Source organism: Orcinus orca, chromosome 7 (genome assembly GCF_937001465.1).
Source record: "Orcinus orca chromosome 7, mOrcOrc1.1, whole genome shotgun sequence".
NCBI classification, from domain to species: domain Eukaryota; kingdom Metazoa; phylum Chordata; class Mammalia; order Artiodactyla; family Delphinidae; genus Orcinus; species Orcinus orca.
Window position 1 is genome coordinate 50,855,779 of NC_064565.1, and position 19,172 is coordinate 50,874,950.

The following is a 19,172-nucleotide window of genomic DNA, read 5'->3' on the forward strand; positions in this document are numbered from 1 at the left end:
TGTATTTACTTCTGATGAAGGTCATCGGACACTATTTATTGGAGTTCATGTGCCCCTGGGAGGAAGAAAAAGCCATCGACGTCACAGGCATCGTGGTCATAAACACAGAAAGAGAGACAGAGAGAGAGATTCGGGACTAGAGGATGGCAGGGAGTCACCTTCCTTTGGTAAGAATGTCTCTTTGTTTTAATTAAATTTATGATTGTAATATTATACGTGTTTGTACAATCCATAATTAGCAGTAATACTCATAAAGTTGTTTATACCTTTATAAAAGATTTGGGCAGATACCTCACTCATAAAGTTGTTTATAACTTTATAAAAGATTTGGGCAGATTGGGGAGAAGCGGGAGAAAGAATGTTTAATCTTTATTTTTCTCTTGTGCATCTGCTTTGTGAAGGTGAGGACTGGCTTAGTTTTGTATGGAGGAAATACACTTAAGTAGTAGAACTTAGTTGTCTTAACTCATGATAATTTGTACAAATAATAGTCATTGCTCTAAGTAGTTTGAAAATCCAAGGGGAAATGCCTTTATTAAGTTCCCAGTTACACTATTGTAGATGCTTTCCGAATTTCACTCTTAGGATGTGAACTTTCTACTGTTTTGAATATTCTTCCTTTAAAAGTATACAATTGACCCTTGAACAACACAGGTTTGAGCTGGAACGGTCTACTTATACATGAATTTTTTCAGTAGTAAATACTACAGCACTACATTATCTGTGGTTGGTTGAATCCATGGATGGTGGAACCGGATACAACTGACTATAAATTATACGTGGATTTTCAACTGTGAAGAGGGTCAGTGCCCCTAATCCCCCATTGTTCAAGGGTCAACTATATATAGAATATCAAAGTATAGTGATATGGAAGTTGTTAACAATTCCTGAGTGCCGTGAGAGCCTATGTACATGACATAATTAAGAACCTGACTTCCAGTTTCCTGACCTTCCCACGTCCTATGACCTCCTTCACTGCACCTTGTTCACTTACTCATTCATTTTGCTCTCTGACCACAGCTTCACTCCTTACTTGCTTGTTCAACTACTTGACCTCTCTACTTTTTTTTCTATCCATGTTATCTTTATTTCCTGATCCTATTCTGATTTCATACCCTGTAATTTTAGTAGTACTTTTGCTAATATTCTAAATACCTTAATTTCCCTGTTTTAGTTTTATTCATACCTTTACCCCCATTTTTAAAAACCAGATTTACGTTAGGTTCTTCCATGTCCCTACTTTCTCCCTGCCTTCCCAAGTAGGCATGCTCTGCAGGACATAGTCATTCAACAGGGCAGATTGTAACCATTTAAGTTCATTACTCAAGTAGGAATTCCCTGGCGGTCCAGTGGTTAGGACTTGGCACTTTCACTCCCGGGGCCGGGTTCGATCCCTGGTCAGAGAATTAATATCCCTCAAGCCTCATGTTGTGGCCAAGAAAGAAAAACAAAAAACCCAAAAAGTAAATAAATTAATTCATTACTCAAGTGGACCTTCAACACCTCCTCCCAATTCTACTGAATGTTTTCAATTTTTGAAATAAGTATTTTTCAATCTTCTTCACCATTCTCCAACACCCCCCTTTTCACAGTCACCTAGCAGATGCTTTCTACTTCAAAAGGAAAATATGTCACCAGAAAGAATTCACTCAACTTCCCTCCTGTTAAACATGCAAACATAAACATATGCCTACATCTGCAACTGTTTTTTCCTCATAATGCAATAAGGAAGTTTTCTTTTCAATTATGTTTATCTCCTATTCCCTCCCACCTTGAAATTTATACAATTTATAATCTAGTTTACTTCTTCTTCTCAACTGGATTATTCTCATCATCTATCCTTCCAACTGCCTCAAACACACATTTCCCCATACAGTTGTATTCAGATATAAGGTAAGTTAGCATATGAAGTTTGGGGGAACAATTTTACTTTTAATACTCTATAGACATTGCTTTATTTAATATCTGGTTTTGCTAAGTATTGAAGAGAAATTTGTAGTCTCTCTGTTTTTTCATTTTTTAAGTTTATGTCTTTTAAGCTTGAATGCTTATAGACAATTTTTTGTGTCCCTTTATTGAAGAAAACTTGCTAAGATAGGCCTAATGGTGAGTATGTTAAAAAGCATTTCCAGTCTGCATACACTGAGAGAATATTTTCCTGTCTTATCTGATTCTGTTCCACTTACTTTGGTCTCTTCTTTGTGAATTATATCTGCATGTTGGATTTATGATATCTGCTTGTTGTCCTTTTTTTGGTAGCTTAAAGTTAGTCTCTCATTATTCATTTGATTATCTGCAGTATCGATTCTGCATTTTACTACTTCTATTAGGGGTTTTGATTTTGCTGTTGCATCTTTAGTTTTAAGTTTCTTTCTTATCTCATCTGATTTTCTTTACATTTCCTCCTGTCCTTTCCTAATTAGTGTTTGTTTTTCCTGCTTGATAGAGTCTGTGTTTTTAGTCTATTGATGATCCCCAGTAGTTCTGGACATTTTCTTTTGATTCTGAAGTAGATAATTTTCAGAGGTATCATCTTCTTTTGGGCCATAAAGATTATTTTGACTTTCCTTTGATTTATAGTATTTTTACAGGCTGCCAGTTTTTTTCTTTTTACTCACCAAGTAAAAGAAAATACTTCTTTTTACTTTCCAAGGCAAAATATATCCATACTATGTGTGTCCAGCTATATCCTAAGGCGGCTTAGAGAGGCACTGCCATTAGTGTGTTCTTCGTCTCCATCACTGTGTATAATTATGGGCATCAAACTTCCCCAAATACCATGTACTTCTGCCAGAGGTAGAATGATTGATGGGAGTGTGTAAAGAAAAGTACTCTGGGTATCCTGCACCAGCATGATAGAAGGATGATCATCTCTGAGTCAGTGGGCAGAAGAGGAGGTGTGAAAGTGTCCCCCACATTTTCAGTGTTTTTTGTTTCATGAAGTAGAGTCTGGCAATATAACAAAGAGACAACTGGGTAGATTTCTCTTACTCCAGCTTCATCTGTTTATAGTTAGGGAGGATTCCCTCTTAGACTCTGGGAATGGAATAGCTGTTGGAATAAGCTTTAATGGTTACTTTGAGTTTCTTAAATACTTCTAATATTTGAGAAAATAAGTGGCATTCACATGAACTTAGAAATATTTAGTAAACAAACAAAAATAAGCTTGTTCCTTCTGCCTCTGTCATGTTATTCTTTTTTTCCATAGCTGGATACATTATGTCAGTTTTTCTAGAACAGTGGTCCTCAACCTTGGCTACGCCTGGGAGATTTAAAAACATTTTGGTGGCCAAATCCCATACCAGTCAGAATCTCTGTGGGTGGGACCCAAGCATAAGTACTTTTAAAAAATACCCCAGGGCTTCCCTGGTGGGGCAGTGGTTGAGAATCTGCCTGCTAATGCAGGGGACACGGGTTCGAGCCCTGGTCTGGGAGGATCCCACATGCTGCAGAGCAACTATGCCCGTGAGCCACAACTACTGAGCCTGCACATCTGGAGCCTGTGCTCCGCAACAAGAGAGGCCATGACACTGAGAAGCCCGCACAGCGCAATGAAGAGTGACCCCCGCTTGCCACAACTAGAGAAAGCCCTCACACAGAAATGACGACCCAACACAGCAAAAATAAATAAAATAAATTAATAAACTCCTACCCACAACATCTTCTTAAAAAAAAAAAATACCCCAGGTGATTCAAATGTGCAACCAAGGTTGAGATCCAGTGTTCTAGAAACTTTGCTATTCAAAGTGTGGACCATCACAATGCTATGAGACTAGGTATCAATTACAGGAAAAAAACTGTAAAAAATACAAACACATAGAGTCTAAACAATATGCTACTAAATAGCCAAGAGATCACTGAAGAAATCACAGAGGAAATCAAAAAAACCTAGAAACAAATGACAATGAAAACACGATGACCCAAAACCTATGGGGTGCAGCAAAAGCAGTTTAAGAGGGAAGTTTATAGCAATACAATCCTACCTCAAGAAACAAGAAACAGCTCAAATAAACAACCTTACTGTACACCTAAAGCAATTAGAGAAAGAACAACAAAAAACTCTAGAATTAGCAGAAGGAAAGAAATCATAAAGATCAGATCAGAAATAAATGAAAAAGATATGAAGGAAACAATAGCAAAGATCAATAAAACTAAAAGCTGGGTCTTTGAGAAGATAAACAAAATCGATAAACCATTAGCCAGACTCATCAAGAAAAAAAGGGAGAAGACTCAAATCAACAGAATTAGAAATGAAAAAGGAGAAGTAACAACTGACACTGCCGAAATACAAAAGATCATGAGAGATTACTACAAGCAACTCTATGCCAATAAAATGGACAACCTGGAAGAAATGGACAAATTCTTAGAAATGCAGAACTGCCAAGACTGAATCAGGAAGAAATAGAAAATATGAACAGACCAATCACAAGCACTGAAATTGAAACTGTGATTAAAAATCTTCCAACAAACAAAAGCCCAGGACCAGACGGCTTCACAGGCGAATTCTATCAAATATTTACAGAAGAACTAAAACCTATCCTTCACAAACTCTTCCAAAATATAGCAGAGGAAAGAACACTCCCAAACTCATTCTATGAGGCTACCATCACCCTGATACCAAAACCAGACAAAGATGTAACAAAAAAAAGAAAACTACAGGCCAATATCTCTGATGAACATAGATGCAAAAATCTGCAACCAAATACTAGCAAAGAGAATCCAACAGCACATTAAAAGGATCATACACCATGATCAAGTGGGGTTTATTCCAGGAATGCAAGGATTCTTCAATATACGCAAATCAATCAGTGTGATACACCATATTAAGAAATTGAAGGATAAAAACCATATGATAATCTCAATAGATGCAGAAAAAGCTTTCGACAAAATTCAACACCCATTTGTGGTAAAAACTCTCCAGGCATAGAGGGAACCTACCTCAACATAATAAAGACCATATATGACAAACCCATAGACAACATTGTTCTCTATGGTGAAAAACTGAAACCATTTCCTCTAAGATCAGGAACAAGACAACGTTGCCCACTCTCACCACGATTATTCAACATAGTTTTGGAAGTTTTAGCCACAGCAATCAGAGAAGAAAAAGAAACAAAAGGAATCCAAATCAGAAAAGAAGAAGTAAAGCTGTCACTGTTTGCAGATGACATGATACTCTACATAGGGAATCCTAAAGATGCCACCAGAAAACTACTAGAGCTAATCAACGAATTTGGTAAAGTAGCAGGATACAAAATTGATGCACAGAAATCTGTTGCATTCTTATACACTAATGACAAAAACTCTGAAAGAGAAATTAAGGAAACATTTCCCATTTACCACTACAACAAAAATAATAAAATACCTAGGAATAAACCTACCTAAGGAGGCAAAAGACCTGTATGCAGAAAACTGTGAGACACTGATGAAAGAAATTAAAGGTGATACAAACAGATGGATAGATATACCATGTTCTTGGATTAGAAGAATGAACATTGTGAAAATGACGATACTACCCAAAGCAATCTACAGATTCAATACAATCCCTATCAAACTACCAATGGCATTTTTCACAGAACTAGAACAAAAATTTCACAATTTGTTTGGAAACACAAAAGACCCTGAATAGCCAAAGCAATCTTGAGAAAGAAAAATGGAGCAGGAGGAATCAGGCTCCCTGACTTCAGACTATACTATAAAGCTAGAGTAATCAAGACAGTATGTTGATTTTGTGCCAGTAGGCACAAAACAGAAATATAGATCAATGGAACAGGATATAAAGCCCAGAGATAAACCCATGCACATGTGGTCACCTTATCTTTGATAAAGGAGGCAAGAATATACAATGGAGAAAAGACAGCCTCTTCAATAAGTGGTGCTGGAAAAACTGGACAGCTACATGTAAAAGAATGAAATTAGAACACTCCCTAACACCATACAGAAAAATAAACTCAAAATGGATTAAAGACCTAAATGTAAGGCCAGACACTATAAACCTCGTAGAGGAAAACATAGGCTGAACACTCTATGACATAAATCACAGCAAGATCCTTTTTGACCCACTTCTGAGAGAAATGGAAATTAAAACAAAAATAACAAATGGAACCTAATGAAACTTAAAAGCTTTTGCACAGCAAAGGAAACCATAAACAAGACGAAAAGACAACCCTCAGAATGGGAGAAAATATTTGCAAACGAAGCAACTGACAAAGGATTAATCTCCAAAATATACAAGCAGCTCATGCAGCTCAATATCAAAAAAAACAAACAACCCAATCCTAAAATGGGCAGAAGACCTAAACAGACATTTCTCCAGAGAAGACATACAGATGGCCAAGAAGCGCATGAAAAGCTGCTCAACATCACTAATCATTAGAGAAATGCAAATCAAAACTGTAATGAGGTATCATCTCACACTAGTCAGAATGGCCTTCATCAAAAAATCTACAAACAATAAATGCTAGTGAGGGTGTGGAGAAAAGGGAACCCTCTTGCACTGTTGGTGGGAATGTGAATTGATACAGCCACTATGGAGAACAGTATGGAGCTTCCTTAAAAAACTAAAACTAGAACTACCATATGACTCAGCAATCCCACTACTCAGCATATACCCTGTGAAAACCATAATTCAAAAAGAGTCATGTACCACAATGTTCATTGCAGCTCTATTTACAATAGCCAGGACATGGAAGCAACCTAAGTGTCCATCTACAGATGAATGGATAAAGAAGATGTGCCACATATATACAATGGAATATTACTAAGTCATTAAAAGAAACAAAATTGAGTTATTTGTAGTGAGGTGGATGGACCTAGAGTCTGTCATACAGAGTGAAGTGAAAGAGAAAAACAAATACTGTATGCTAACACATATATATGGATTCTAAAAAAAAAAAAGTGGTTCTGAGGAACCTAGGGGCAGGACAGGAATAAAAATGCAGAAGTAGAGAATGGTCTTGAGGGCACGGGGAGGGGTTAGGGTAAGCTGGGATGAAGTGAGAGAATAGCATTGACATATATACACTACTAAATGTAAAATAGATAGCTAGTGGGAAGCAGCCACATAGCACAAGGAGATCAGCTCGGTGCTTTGTGACCACCTAGAGAGGTGGGATAGGGAGCGTGGGAGGGAGACGCAAGAGGGAGGGGATATGGGGATATGTGTATACATATAGCTGATTCACTTTGCTATACAGCAGAAACTAACACAACATTGTAAAACAATGATACTCCAATAAAGATGTTTAAAAAAATGAAAGACACTAGAGCAGGAATAGCACAAATACCTATTATGGTTGGACTCAAGTAGCAGAAGTGGGAGAACTGGCTGGACTAAAACAAAAGGGAGTGGTAAGGATATGATGAATGATGGTGCAAACTATGTAATGGCATTCATGGTCAAAAACATTTATACTACTGCTCTTTATAAAGAAAATAGGTCAGAGTCAGCTGAAAGGCTGGGACTCAATAACAAGGGATTAAGCAGAAGAAAAGAGAATTTTAAAATGTTCTTATCGAATAAAGAATGTTAAATTTTAAAAAGAAAAGAAGTGTGGTCCATGAGCCAGCAATATTAGCATCACATTTGAGCTTGTTAGAAATGCAGAATCTTAGGCCCCATCCCAGACCTCTTGAATCTGAATCTGTGTATTAGCAATAACTTTTGGTAACTTACATGCACATTAAAATTGGACAAACTCTAGAATATTGCTTGTCACATCTTGTTGTATGTTAGACTCATCTGAGGAGCTTTTAAAAAATATTGATGCTCAAAGACTTTTATTTAATTAATCTTGGGTATTTTCCTAGGTCATGGTATTTTTAAAAAGTATCCCAGGTGATTTAATATCCAGCTAGGATCAAGAGCCATTGATCTATCTTAAGAAAGTCCTGCCTCTTTATTTGGGAAACTTGGCAATAAGCCAGGTAGCCCAGATTCTGCCACTGATGTGTCAGCCACTATTTTTGGATGCCACTTTTTCCTTCCTCCACCAACCATCTGAGTATCTTTATTGCCATTTAGACCTAAGATCTGTTTTATCAGGGACAAAGGTTTGGCACCCTAGTAGTCGCTAAGCAGTAGAACCTCCTATATTTCACTTTTTAAAGTTTCTTCAGGACTAATAATCTGCCTATGTTCCTATTCCACAGTCAGTTTAAGTGCCTTGATAATCAAGTACTCAGTTACATGCTGAGACTGAAACCATGTTATGGACACCATCCCACTTGATTTGGACTTTGATACTCAGCATAGTGTGAATATATGAGATTACTATGCTGAAGCCTTCGAAGAAAATTTCTGACAACTTAAGAAATACTTATTGTACTTGGAAAGATTTCAAAGAAAATCTTTGGAAGACATTCCTACAGGTGCTTTAAAATTATAAAAAATTCAACTTCAAAGAGGTATGAGATAGAAGAGAATGTAAGGAAGCATCAGGCTCCTCTGCTGGGATCCTGGAGCTTTTATATTGTAAATTGGAGTATGGGATTATGAAGACACGGAATAATTTGGACCCATATTTCTGGAGCAAGGATCAATTTAACAAAAAGATTTTAGTGTAAATATTTGAATTTTGGCACTCAAAAATGTCATTCCAATATATGAGAAACATCCACAGAATCCCACTTTATTATATGACCCAATCATGTAAGGCAGTGTTGTTAGGAACCTGGTTGTATCAGTGCTGCATCCAGGGAAAACTGAACAGGCCTTACTGTAGCCAAAGAGATTATGCTCATGTCACAGGCCTGCAATGACTGGGTCTAGTCCACCAGATCCCATGGTTGGAATGTGATTTCTAGGTGAGTCCAAAGATAGACCCAGCTTTTTTTTTTTTTTTTTTTGCGGTACGCGGGCCTCTCACTGCTGTGGCCTCTCCCACTGTGGAGCACAGGCTCCGGACGCGCAGGCTCAGCGGCCATGGCTCACGGGCCCAGCCACTCCATGCATGCGGGACCCTCCTGGACCGGGGCATGAGCCTGCGGCCCCCGCATCGGCAGGCGGACTCTCAATCATTGCGCCACCAGGGAAGCCCAGACCCAGCTTTTTGACTGTGTCGTTATGGTGGTGGTGATACTTTGATTATACAAAACTTTTAATGCCTGCAAATAAGTTCAATCTACTTTTGTTACTGTGCTTAACAAAATTGTTTGTATAAGATTGTGATGATTAATTTTTCTTCCTACTGTAATCAATTCCCTGACAACAGAATACTGCTAAAACTTTGCATCTTGTTATTTTTAATATTGTCTTTCATTCACTTTATATAATTTTAAATTATATTTTCAACCAGGAACATGGTTGAGTTGTTTAAAAATAAGTTTGAAGCATTAGCTTGAAGTCAGTGAAAATATAAAAGATAATGAGAGAAATTCAGAACACTTTAATGTTAATTTGCTCCTCAGCCTCCCAACAAAGAATGTAACAGGAGAGATGACAACAGTATATAAATTATAATTAATCTATAAGCACTAGAAATAAATCTTAAAGACATCTACTTTACTAAATGCTTATTTAAAATATGGTACTCAAAGGTACTGTATAAATTAGCACAACCCTTGAATTAGACCTGGGATTTTTCCATTCTTAGGTGATAAATTGTGTACACATTTTAGGAAGAATGAAGCAAATACAGAAAACATAACTTCAAATCTGTTTATTGATGGCAATAGCTTCCTGTTCCTATTTAACTCCCAATTGGCTGATATATAAGAATATCAATGAGTTTTTTAAAAAATTATTTTATGTAATGTATAACACAAGTATTTATGAATGTTAAAACATAGAAACATAAATGTACAACTCAATGATTTATGACAAAGAAACATCTGTGTAAATATTGTCTTGGCTAGCACTCCAGAAACCCCCTTTGTCCTCCCTCCCAGTCACTACTCTCTCCCTTCTCCCCAAAAGGATCTCTAGTCTGTCTTCTTACATTGGGTGTTTTGCCTGTTTTTGAACTTTTTATAAGCAAAGTCATGCAGGAGGTATTTGTGTCTCTGTTGTTCAACATTGTGTTGTTAGTGGGATTCACCAATGTTTTTAGCTGTAGCTTTGGTTTATTCATTTTCGTTATTGTACAGTGCTCATTTGTTTGTATATACCATGCATTCTACTATTAATGAAAATTTAGGTTATTTAATTTTTGGAGATACTATGAAGAACAGTGCTGTGAACATTTTTGTATATGTCTCTTGGTGCACATATGCATTTCTCATACCTAGGAATGAAATTATTTGTTGCTGAGTCATAAGATATGTGTATTTCAACGTTAGTAGGTAATGCCAAACAGTTTCCAAAATAGGGTACGTATTAACACTTTCACCAGCAAAGTGTGAGAGCATATGTTGTTTTACATTCTAACTACCACTTGACAATTTCATTCTGTTAACATTAACCATCTAATGAGGGGCATAATGGTATGTCATTATCTTAATTTGCCTTTCTTGATTACCAGTGAGGTTGTGTAACTTTGCATGTGCTTTTTTGGCCATTTGGATAGCCTCTTCTATGAAGTGCCTATTCAGGTCTTATGCTTGTTTTTTTTTTTTTTTTTAATTGGATCATTTATTCTTTTTGATTTGTAGAAGTTCTTTATATATTATGGACATGTCTTTTGTTGGTTTTTCATGTTTCAATTATCTCACATTTGTGGCTTATCTTTTTTTTTTTTTTTTTTTGTGGTACGCGGGCCTCTCACTGTTATGGGCTCCAGACGTGCAGGCTCAGCAGCCATGGCTCACGGGTAGCTGCTCTGCGGCATGTGGGATCTTCCTGGACCGGGGCACGAACCCGCATCCCCTGCATCGGCAGGCGGACTCCCAACCACTGCGCCACCAGGGAAGCCCTGTGGCTTATCTTTTCACTCTTTTAATGGTGTCTTTTGATGTATCTACAAATTTCAGAAGAGGATACTAAGAGGCTGAGACCCTTATTCCCTAGTACAGCTTTCTCCATGCTGTAATTTATTTCCATTATATATTTTACTAAATACAGAAACAGAACCTTATCTTAATCTATCATAGTCTTAGCTACAGTTTGTATTACAATGATCTATGTTTTCAGTGGCTATCTTAAAAATAAGTAAAATACCTATCAAAATAGGAGAAATATTTATGCTTAGAAAAATTCTTTCTGATTGTGATATTACTGTAGTTTACATCATTTATGTCATACAATTTTAAGCTGCATAGATATTTAAAAAGTCACTGAATAACACATTTTGAATATTTGCTGTATTGAAACATAATCTGAGCCTCTCTTTAAGACATTAAAAGTATGTTGATGGGATGATCATAAAAAGACTTTTGTGAGCATAACCTAATACGTATAAAATCATTTCTACTCTAAAGAATGAAAAGCCAGATACATGGAGTCATATGTTGTTTAAAAACCAAATACAATGCCTCTTGTCCATGAATAGATTATCCTATGTTAATAAATTATTATTTCCTATGCTGTTATCATTGTGTCTTCGAGAAGTCTTTTAAACATACGATGCCCTACCTCAGACTTTCAAATCCTCTTTATTCATAACTATGAGGGTCTTATTTCCTCATGTTTATTTAATGACTATGTTGTGATGAGTGATCCTCATGCTTTATTAGGGGAAATACTAATAAGTCTTAAATGCAAGCTTCCTGCACATAGTACTTGAGTTTGGGGGGTTGGATGCATGGTAAGTGTTATAGATACCCAGATTACTGATGCAGAGTAAACTGAAATAAGTCATTGAAAACAGTGATGAGAGAAATTGTTTCAAAAGAATGAGAAACACGGGCTTCCCTGGTGGTGCAGTGGTTGAGAGTCCGCCTGCTGATGCAGGGGACGAGGGTTCGTGCCCTGATCCGGGAGGATCCCACATGCTGCGGAGCGGCTGGGCCCGTGAGCCGTGGCTGCTGGGCCTGCGCGTCCGGAGCCTGTGCTCCGCAACGGGAGAGACCACAACAGTGAGAAGCCCGCGTACTGCAAAAAAAAAAAAAAAAAAAAGAATGAGAAACAATACCAATGTTGAGGCATGGCTACTCTGGGATTTGGTTTCTGAGAAGTGAGTGAGTTGTTAGAATAGGCTGTCATGAAACACAAAACTTCTATGTCTGGTCACACTGCATAGGTCTAATAGAAAAAATTAATTGATTTCTTAGTGTAACTCAAAAATTACAACTTATGCTCTTTTTTACGGCTGCTTTATTTATTTTTTAATTTTTTTTTGGTCCAGAAGAACCAGCCACAGAGGTAACAGGCTGTCAAGAAGCATTTCTTTTGACTCTGATGTGATTGGGTTTAGTATATATTACTATAATCCAGATAGTATACTTTTAGGAAAAACATAATACTAGCTTCTTATTTCAGATAAATTAAATCATAAATGTATATGCTGCACTGTGATTTCCTTAAGCACATTTGATATTTATGGAAATCCATCAGTCTCATTTCAAAATCAACATTCATGTTACATCTAGGAAATTGGCATATTCTTTTGAAGAGGTTGTTAAGCAGGAGACTTGGCTATTGACTCAATTCTTATTCGTTTTGCTATAAAATTTAGTTTGACAAATTTCTTAAAATATTTGGCAATAAACCATATCTCATATATTAACATTCTTAAAAGGAAATGCTTTACTAATGCCTGCAGCAAATATGCTATATAAAAGTAGTTTCTGTTTCCTTTCTTATAATTTCTTGAATATATGTAATCATATATAAGATATAGTGCTGCACATTGGTGGGAACAATTAAACAATTTAAAAACTGGGATGCCCTGTATTTTAAGACTTTATTTTTTGGCCCAGAGATAAACCCACGCACATGTGGTCACCTTATCTTTGATAAAGGAGGCAAGAATATACAATGGAGAAAAGACAGCCTCTTCAATAAGTGGTGCTGGGAAAACTGGACAGCTACATGTAAAATAATGAAATTAGAACACTCCCTAACACTGTACACAAAAATAAACTCAAAGTGGATTAAAGACCTAAATGTAAGGCCAGACACTATAAACCTTGTAGAGGAAAACATAGGCAGAACCTTCTATGACATAAATCACAGCAAGAGCCTTTTCCACCCACCTCTTAGAGAAATGGAAATAAAAGCAAAAATAAACAAATGGGACCTAATGAAACTTAAAAGCTTTTACACAGCAAAAGAAATCATAAACAAGATGAAAAGACAGCCCTCAGAATGGGAGAAAATATTTGCAAATGAAGCAACTGACAAAGGATTAATCTCCAAAATATACAAGCAGTTTATGCAGCTCAATATCTAAAAAACAAACAACCCAGTCCCAAAATGGGCAGAAGACCTAAATGGACATTTCTCCAAAGAAGATATACAGATTGCCAACGAACATATGAAAGGATGCTCAACAATAGTACTCATTAGAGAAATGCAAATCAAAACTACAATGAGGTATTACCTCACACTGGTCAGAATGGCCATCATCAAAAAATCTGCAAACAAGAAATGCTGGTGTTTGAGGGAACCCTCTTGCACTGTTGGTAGGAATGCAAATTGATACAGCCACTATGGCGAACCGTATGGAGGTTCCTTAAAAAACTAAAAATAGAACTACCATATGACCCAGCAATGCCACTACTGGGCATATACCCTGAGAAACCATAATTCAAAAAGAGTCATGTACCACAATGTTCACTGCAACTCTGTTTACAATAGGCAGGCCACGGAAGCAACCTAAGTGTCCATTGACAGATGAATGGATAAAGAAGATGTGGCACATATATACGATGGAGTATCACTCAGCCATAAAAAGAAATCAAACTGAGTTATTTGTAGTGAGGTGGATGGACCTAGAGACTGTCATACAGAGTGAAGTTAAGTCAGAAGGAGAAAAACAAATACTGTATGCTAGCACATATATATGGAATCTAAGAAAAATGGTTCTGAAGAACCTGGGGTCAGGACAGGAATAAAGATGCAGACGTAGAGAATGGTCTTGAGGGCACGGGGAGGTGGAAGGGTAAGCTGGGACAAAGTGAGAGAGTGGCATGGACATACATACACTACCAAATGTAAAATAGCTAGCTAGTGGGAAGCAGCTGCATAGCACAGGGAGATCAGCTCGGTGCTTTGTGACCACCTAGAGGGGTGGGATAGGGAGGGTGGGAGAGAGACGCAAGAGGAAGGGGATATGGGGATATATGTATACGTATAGCTGATTCACTTTGTTATACAGCAGAAACTAACACACCATTGTAAAGCAATTATACTCCAATAAAGATGTTAAAAAAAAAAGCCTTTATTTTTTAAAGCAGTTTTAGGTTTACATGAAAATCGACAGGAAGGTACAGAGGTTTCCCATATACTCCTTGGCTCCACACGTACAGCCACCCCCATTATTAACATCACTCAGAATGGTACATTCTTTTACCAAGGATGAACTTACATGGACACATCATAATCATGCACAAATCCATAGTTTACCTTAGGGCGCACTCTTGGTGTTGTATGTTCTGTGGGTTTGGACAAATGTATAATGACATATATCTGTCATTATAATATCATACAGAGTATTTAAAATCCTTTGTTCTCAGCCTATTCATTCCACTACCACCCCCAGCAACCACTGATCTTTCTACTCTCTCCATAGTTCTCCAGAATTTCATATAGTTGAAATCATACAGTATGTAGCCTTTTTAGATCAGCTCCTTTCACTTACTAATATACATTTAAGATTTCTCCATGTCTTTTCATGGCTTACTGTCTCATTTCTTTTTAGCGTTGAATAATATTTTATTGTCTGTGTGAATCATAATAGATTTGTCCATTCACCTACTGAAGGACATTTTGGCTTCTTCCTAGTTTTGGCAACTATGAATAAAGCTGCTATAAACATCTGTGTGCAGGGTCTTTTGGTGGGCATAAGTTTCAACTCCTTTTGGTAAATACCAAGGAGTGCAATGCTCTACCATATAGTAAAAGTATGTTTAGTTTTGTAAGAGACTGCTAAGCTGTCTTCCAAAGGAGTTATACCATTTTGCATTCCGAACAGCAGTGAAAGAGCATTCCTGTTGCCTCACATCCTTGCCAGCATTTGGTGTGGTTAGTGTTCTGGATTTGGGGCATTTTAATAGGTACATAATGGTCTCTCATTGTTTTAATCTGCATTTCCTTGATAATATACGATGTGGAGCATCTTTTCATATGCTTATTTGTCATCTGTTTATCTTCTTTGGTGAGTTGCCTGTTAAAATCTTTGGCCCATTTTTTGATCAGGTTGTTAGTTTTGAGTTTGAAGGACTCATTTATGAATATGAAAGAACTATGATCATTTCTAGGATTCTTGTAACTTTTATATTGACTGAACACTACTTGTGGGATTTAATTATAAAGTAACTCTATTCTGGCTTGTACCATCCCTTTGTAGTTACTCAGTGGATCTAATTGTTATTCTGCTCCTGAATGAAAACTCTGATGGGTTCTCCAGCCTTTCTAGTCACTCGTAGGTAACTTGAAGTCCTCTAATAAGTAATTAAAATATTTAGTCTCATGTAATAGTGAAAACTTTGAACTTGCTTTAACTGTAAGGCCTTTTGCCTCCCTCTCTTGCCCAGGTGTGCTCCAGTTGAGAACAGAGAATGTAGTTGCTTTTTTCCCCTCCTACCTTGAACTTCTTCTCCTTCTTCCAGATGCTCCATCATCTTTCTAACTCTAGTTTCTGATCCATTCAGATCTGGAGCATAGGAAATGAAAAGAACTAAGTGGAATTGGGCAGGAAAGCTGTTACTTAGCTGGTAGTCTTACAAGCTGATGTCATACTCTCTAGGCTTAGCAAGAATTTAAATTGACTCATTTTCTTTTACCTGCACTCTTTTCTGCCTTATTACTTATCCCCCAGATATTCGGCTATAGTGATAGATTCCCCCTGCTAAAGTCTTGTAATTGCTCCATGGCAGCCTCTTGGACAGCATCTAAGATGACCCCACATTCCACATTCTCTCTATCTTGCATATTCTCTCTCTCTCTCTGTCTCTCTGCTTCTCACCGACTCTCTCTGTCTCATAGGTGCAGCTCAGATATGATTCACAGAAAACATGCACACACTCATTACCCTGGTGAATTCTGGAGTGCATGTTATTCACAGCAGCGATCTCAGCCATCAGCAGCTAGGCAGACTTTGTTTCTCAGGGAGGAATCATACCCCAGTCCACTGCGGGGAGACATGTTAAATTCATGATGCCCTAGAGCACTACTCAGTTGTCTTGAGGGAGAGGCAGACAGACTACTCCCCTCCTTTTGTAAGGGATTAAGGAAACTTGGGACTCACATTACAGCTTTCTTTGAAGAAATTCTTTCCAGAATGTGTCTGCTGTTTTCAACTTATGATCTTTTTATAGCCTTAGCATGGGTAAAGAGTTAGAGTTAAATAACTAGGTTTTTAGGAACATAGTTTGTAAGTTCTGCATGTAGTCTCACGTCCCCTTTGGAGAGGAATGCCTGTTGGTTCTTGATGCTGCAGCTGAAATGTTCTTTTTATCAATCCATAACAAAATAAACTAATTGGCATTAATAATAAATATATTATTTCAATTATAAAATGAATTAAAATATAGGAATCCAAACGAATAGATTATATAGGACATTCAAATAACATGAGCAAAATTTTAAAGTTCAAATGAAGATGGAAAACAATACTGAGCTGCAAAGAGCCTGGAGACATCAACTTGGAACATTAAACTTGTCATCATTTCATGATTTCAGAAGATAATCTAAATATTGATTTATCTGAAATATAACAAGGATAAAGAAGAAAAGCACCTATAATTCAGAAATGCAAAATGGTAAACATCTAATGAATCTGCTTTCTTGATCTAAATGTCATTGTGTATGAAGCCTGTGGTTTTCATGACAGTAAGATCATATATGTAAAAGGGAATTTTCCAATTCACTTCTGTGATTATACTTGTTCTGTTGTTATAAGAAGTATATTTCTCAACATATTTTTGACCATTCTCCAGAAAGGGCCTGAAAAATAGAGAACTTTTGGACAGGGTCTACAGAAAGGAGAGTATTTTCACTGATTATTAGGAAAAATATATTTAAGACCCCGGTTAATTAATATGTGAGTAATTAAAGCAGTAGGAGTAACATAGCTAACAATGAAAAGATGAAAGTTTGCAAAGGAACTTGCTTATTTCCAGTTATGATTCTATTAGTGGCTTTCCTCAGATAACTTTGTAAGTTTGATTTTAACTAACCATTTGTTGAAAATATGGTCTGTATTCCAAAAGAAATATTGATAGTTTGTTTTTTTTCTGATTGTAAAAGTAATATATGGTCTTTGACATTCCAGTGCTATTGAACATTAAGCTGTCCAAATCCTGTTACACCTAGTTCTCCTCATTGATTCTACAGCATCTGACATTATTGACTTCTTAATCTTCTTGAAATCCTTTTCTACCTTGACCACTGTTGTACTACTCTCTCATCAGATGTAAGCTTTATAAGGGCAGAGGGTTTTTTTCTGTTTATATCTGTCTAATTCACCTGACCAATGGAAGGTGCTCATTATATATTTGTTTAATGTATAAATTCTTTTACATATCTACCTAATCCTCTTTTGACTTTTTTTTTTTTTTTTTTTTTGCAATACGCGGGCCTCTCACTGTTGTGGCCTCTCCCGTTGCGGAGCACAGGCTCCGGACGCGCAGGCTCAGCGGCCATGGCTCACGGGCCCAGCCGCTCCGCGGCATGTGGGATCTTCCCGGACCGGGGCACGAACCCGTGTCCCCTGCATCGTCAGGTGGACTCAACCACTGCGCCACCAGGGAAGCCCCTCTTCTGATTTTTTTTAACTCTTCCTCATCCTAAATCTTAAACCTTATTATTCCCCTGATGCTGAGTCTTCTCTATTCTTTCATTTTTGAGTCCTCATCCATTGTAATCTAATGACTTCTCTAGTTAAATGCAACCCATGTCTTTACCTCTGACCCTGTCGTCTTTTCCAGAATCAAATATCCACCTTTCCTGTGACCATCTTTATATGTTTGAACCATAATCACCTGAAACTCAGCATATCTAAAAGATGCCTCTTGTGCTCAGTCTACAATACTGGCTCCTCATTCTGACAAGCCTTTTTTTCCCCGAGTTTTATTGAAAAATAATTGACATACCTCACTGTATACGTTTAAGGTGTATGGCATGATGGTTTGCTTTACATATGTTGTGAAATGACTGCCATGATAGGTTTAGTTAACATTCATCATCTCATATAGATACAATAAAAAGAAAAGAAAACAATGTCTCCTTGAGATGAGTACTCTTAGGATCTACTCACAACTTTCCTATATATCATACAGCAGTGTTAACTATAGTCATTATGTTGTACATTACATCCCTAGTACTTACTTATCTTATAACTGGAAGTTTATACCTTTTGACCATTTTCCTCCAGTTCCCCGCCCCCCTCCCCCGCCAAAGCTGGTAAGGACAAATCTGATCCCTTTTTCCATGAGTTCGGTGTTTTTGTTTTGTTTTATTGTTTTGTTTCATCTTGTCTTTTTTTTTTTTAGATTCCACATGTAAGTGAGGTCATATAGTATTTACCTTTTGCTGTCTTATTTCACTTAGTGCCTTCAAGGCTTACCCATGTTACAACCCTCTTTTAATTAACGGCACTGTTACTTTCTCATTCTCCGCACTTTAATTCTAAACCTCTCTATTTGACAGGCCTATATTTTCATTGTAACCATCCCCACTACCACTAGCATCAGCATCAGTCATCATTAATAATATTTATATAATGCTTTATAATTTGAAAAGTATTTTGCATGCATAATTTCTTCTTTAGGGACTAGATCCTAATTCCTTCTAAGAGACTAATTCTGGCAGCTGGAAATATTTTCTATTTAAAGTATTTAATTTGTTATTGAACAGTAAATTTTAAATGACAATTGAGGTAAGTATAGCAAGGAGAAGTATAGAGTGCTATGAGTTAAGATAACAGGTGCCTGACTTAATTATTGCATATGAGTGTGCTTATATGTGTGTTTGTGTTTTATGAGGCTGATTAGGTAGGCTTGCTGAAGCATATTACAGTGAAGTAGATGCTGAAAGATATATGGGAGATCTAGAGGAAACAGTATGTGCGATGGTCCTGAAGTGGGAAGGAGCATGGTATTTTTAAAAATCTGAAAGAAGGCTAAGGTACTCA

At 37.0% G+C, this 19,172-nt stretch overlaps 1 protein-coding gene across 8 annotated transcripts in view; it reads left to right on the forward strand.

The window, feature by feature from the left end:
• Positions 1-19,172, forward strand: part of SLC4A10 (solute carrier family 4 member 10) — a 312,534-nt gene that overhangs the window by 147,594 nt on the left and 145,768 nt on the right. For all 8 annotated transcript variants that reach the window (XM_033412564.2, XM_033412571.2, XM_049712769.1 and 5 more), the window contains exon 3: positions 21-167. In XM_033412564.2, the coding sequence (XP_033268455.1) occupies positions 21-167 (147 nt within the window). The remainder of the gene's footprint in view (positions 1-20; positions 168-19,172) is intronic.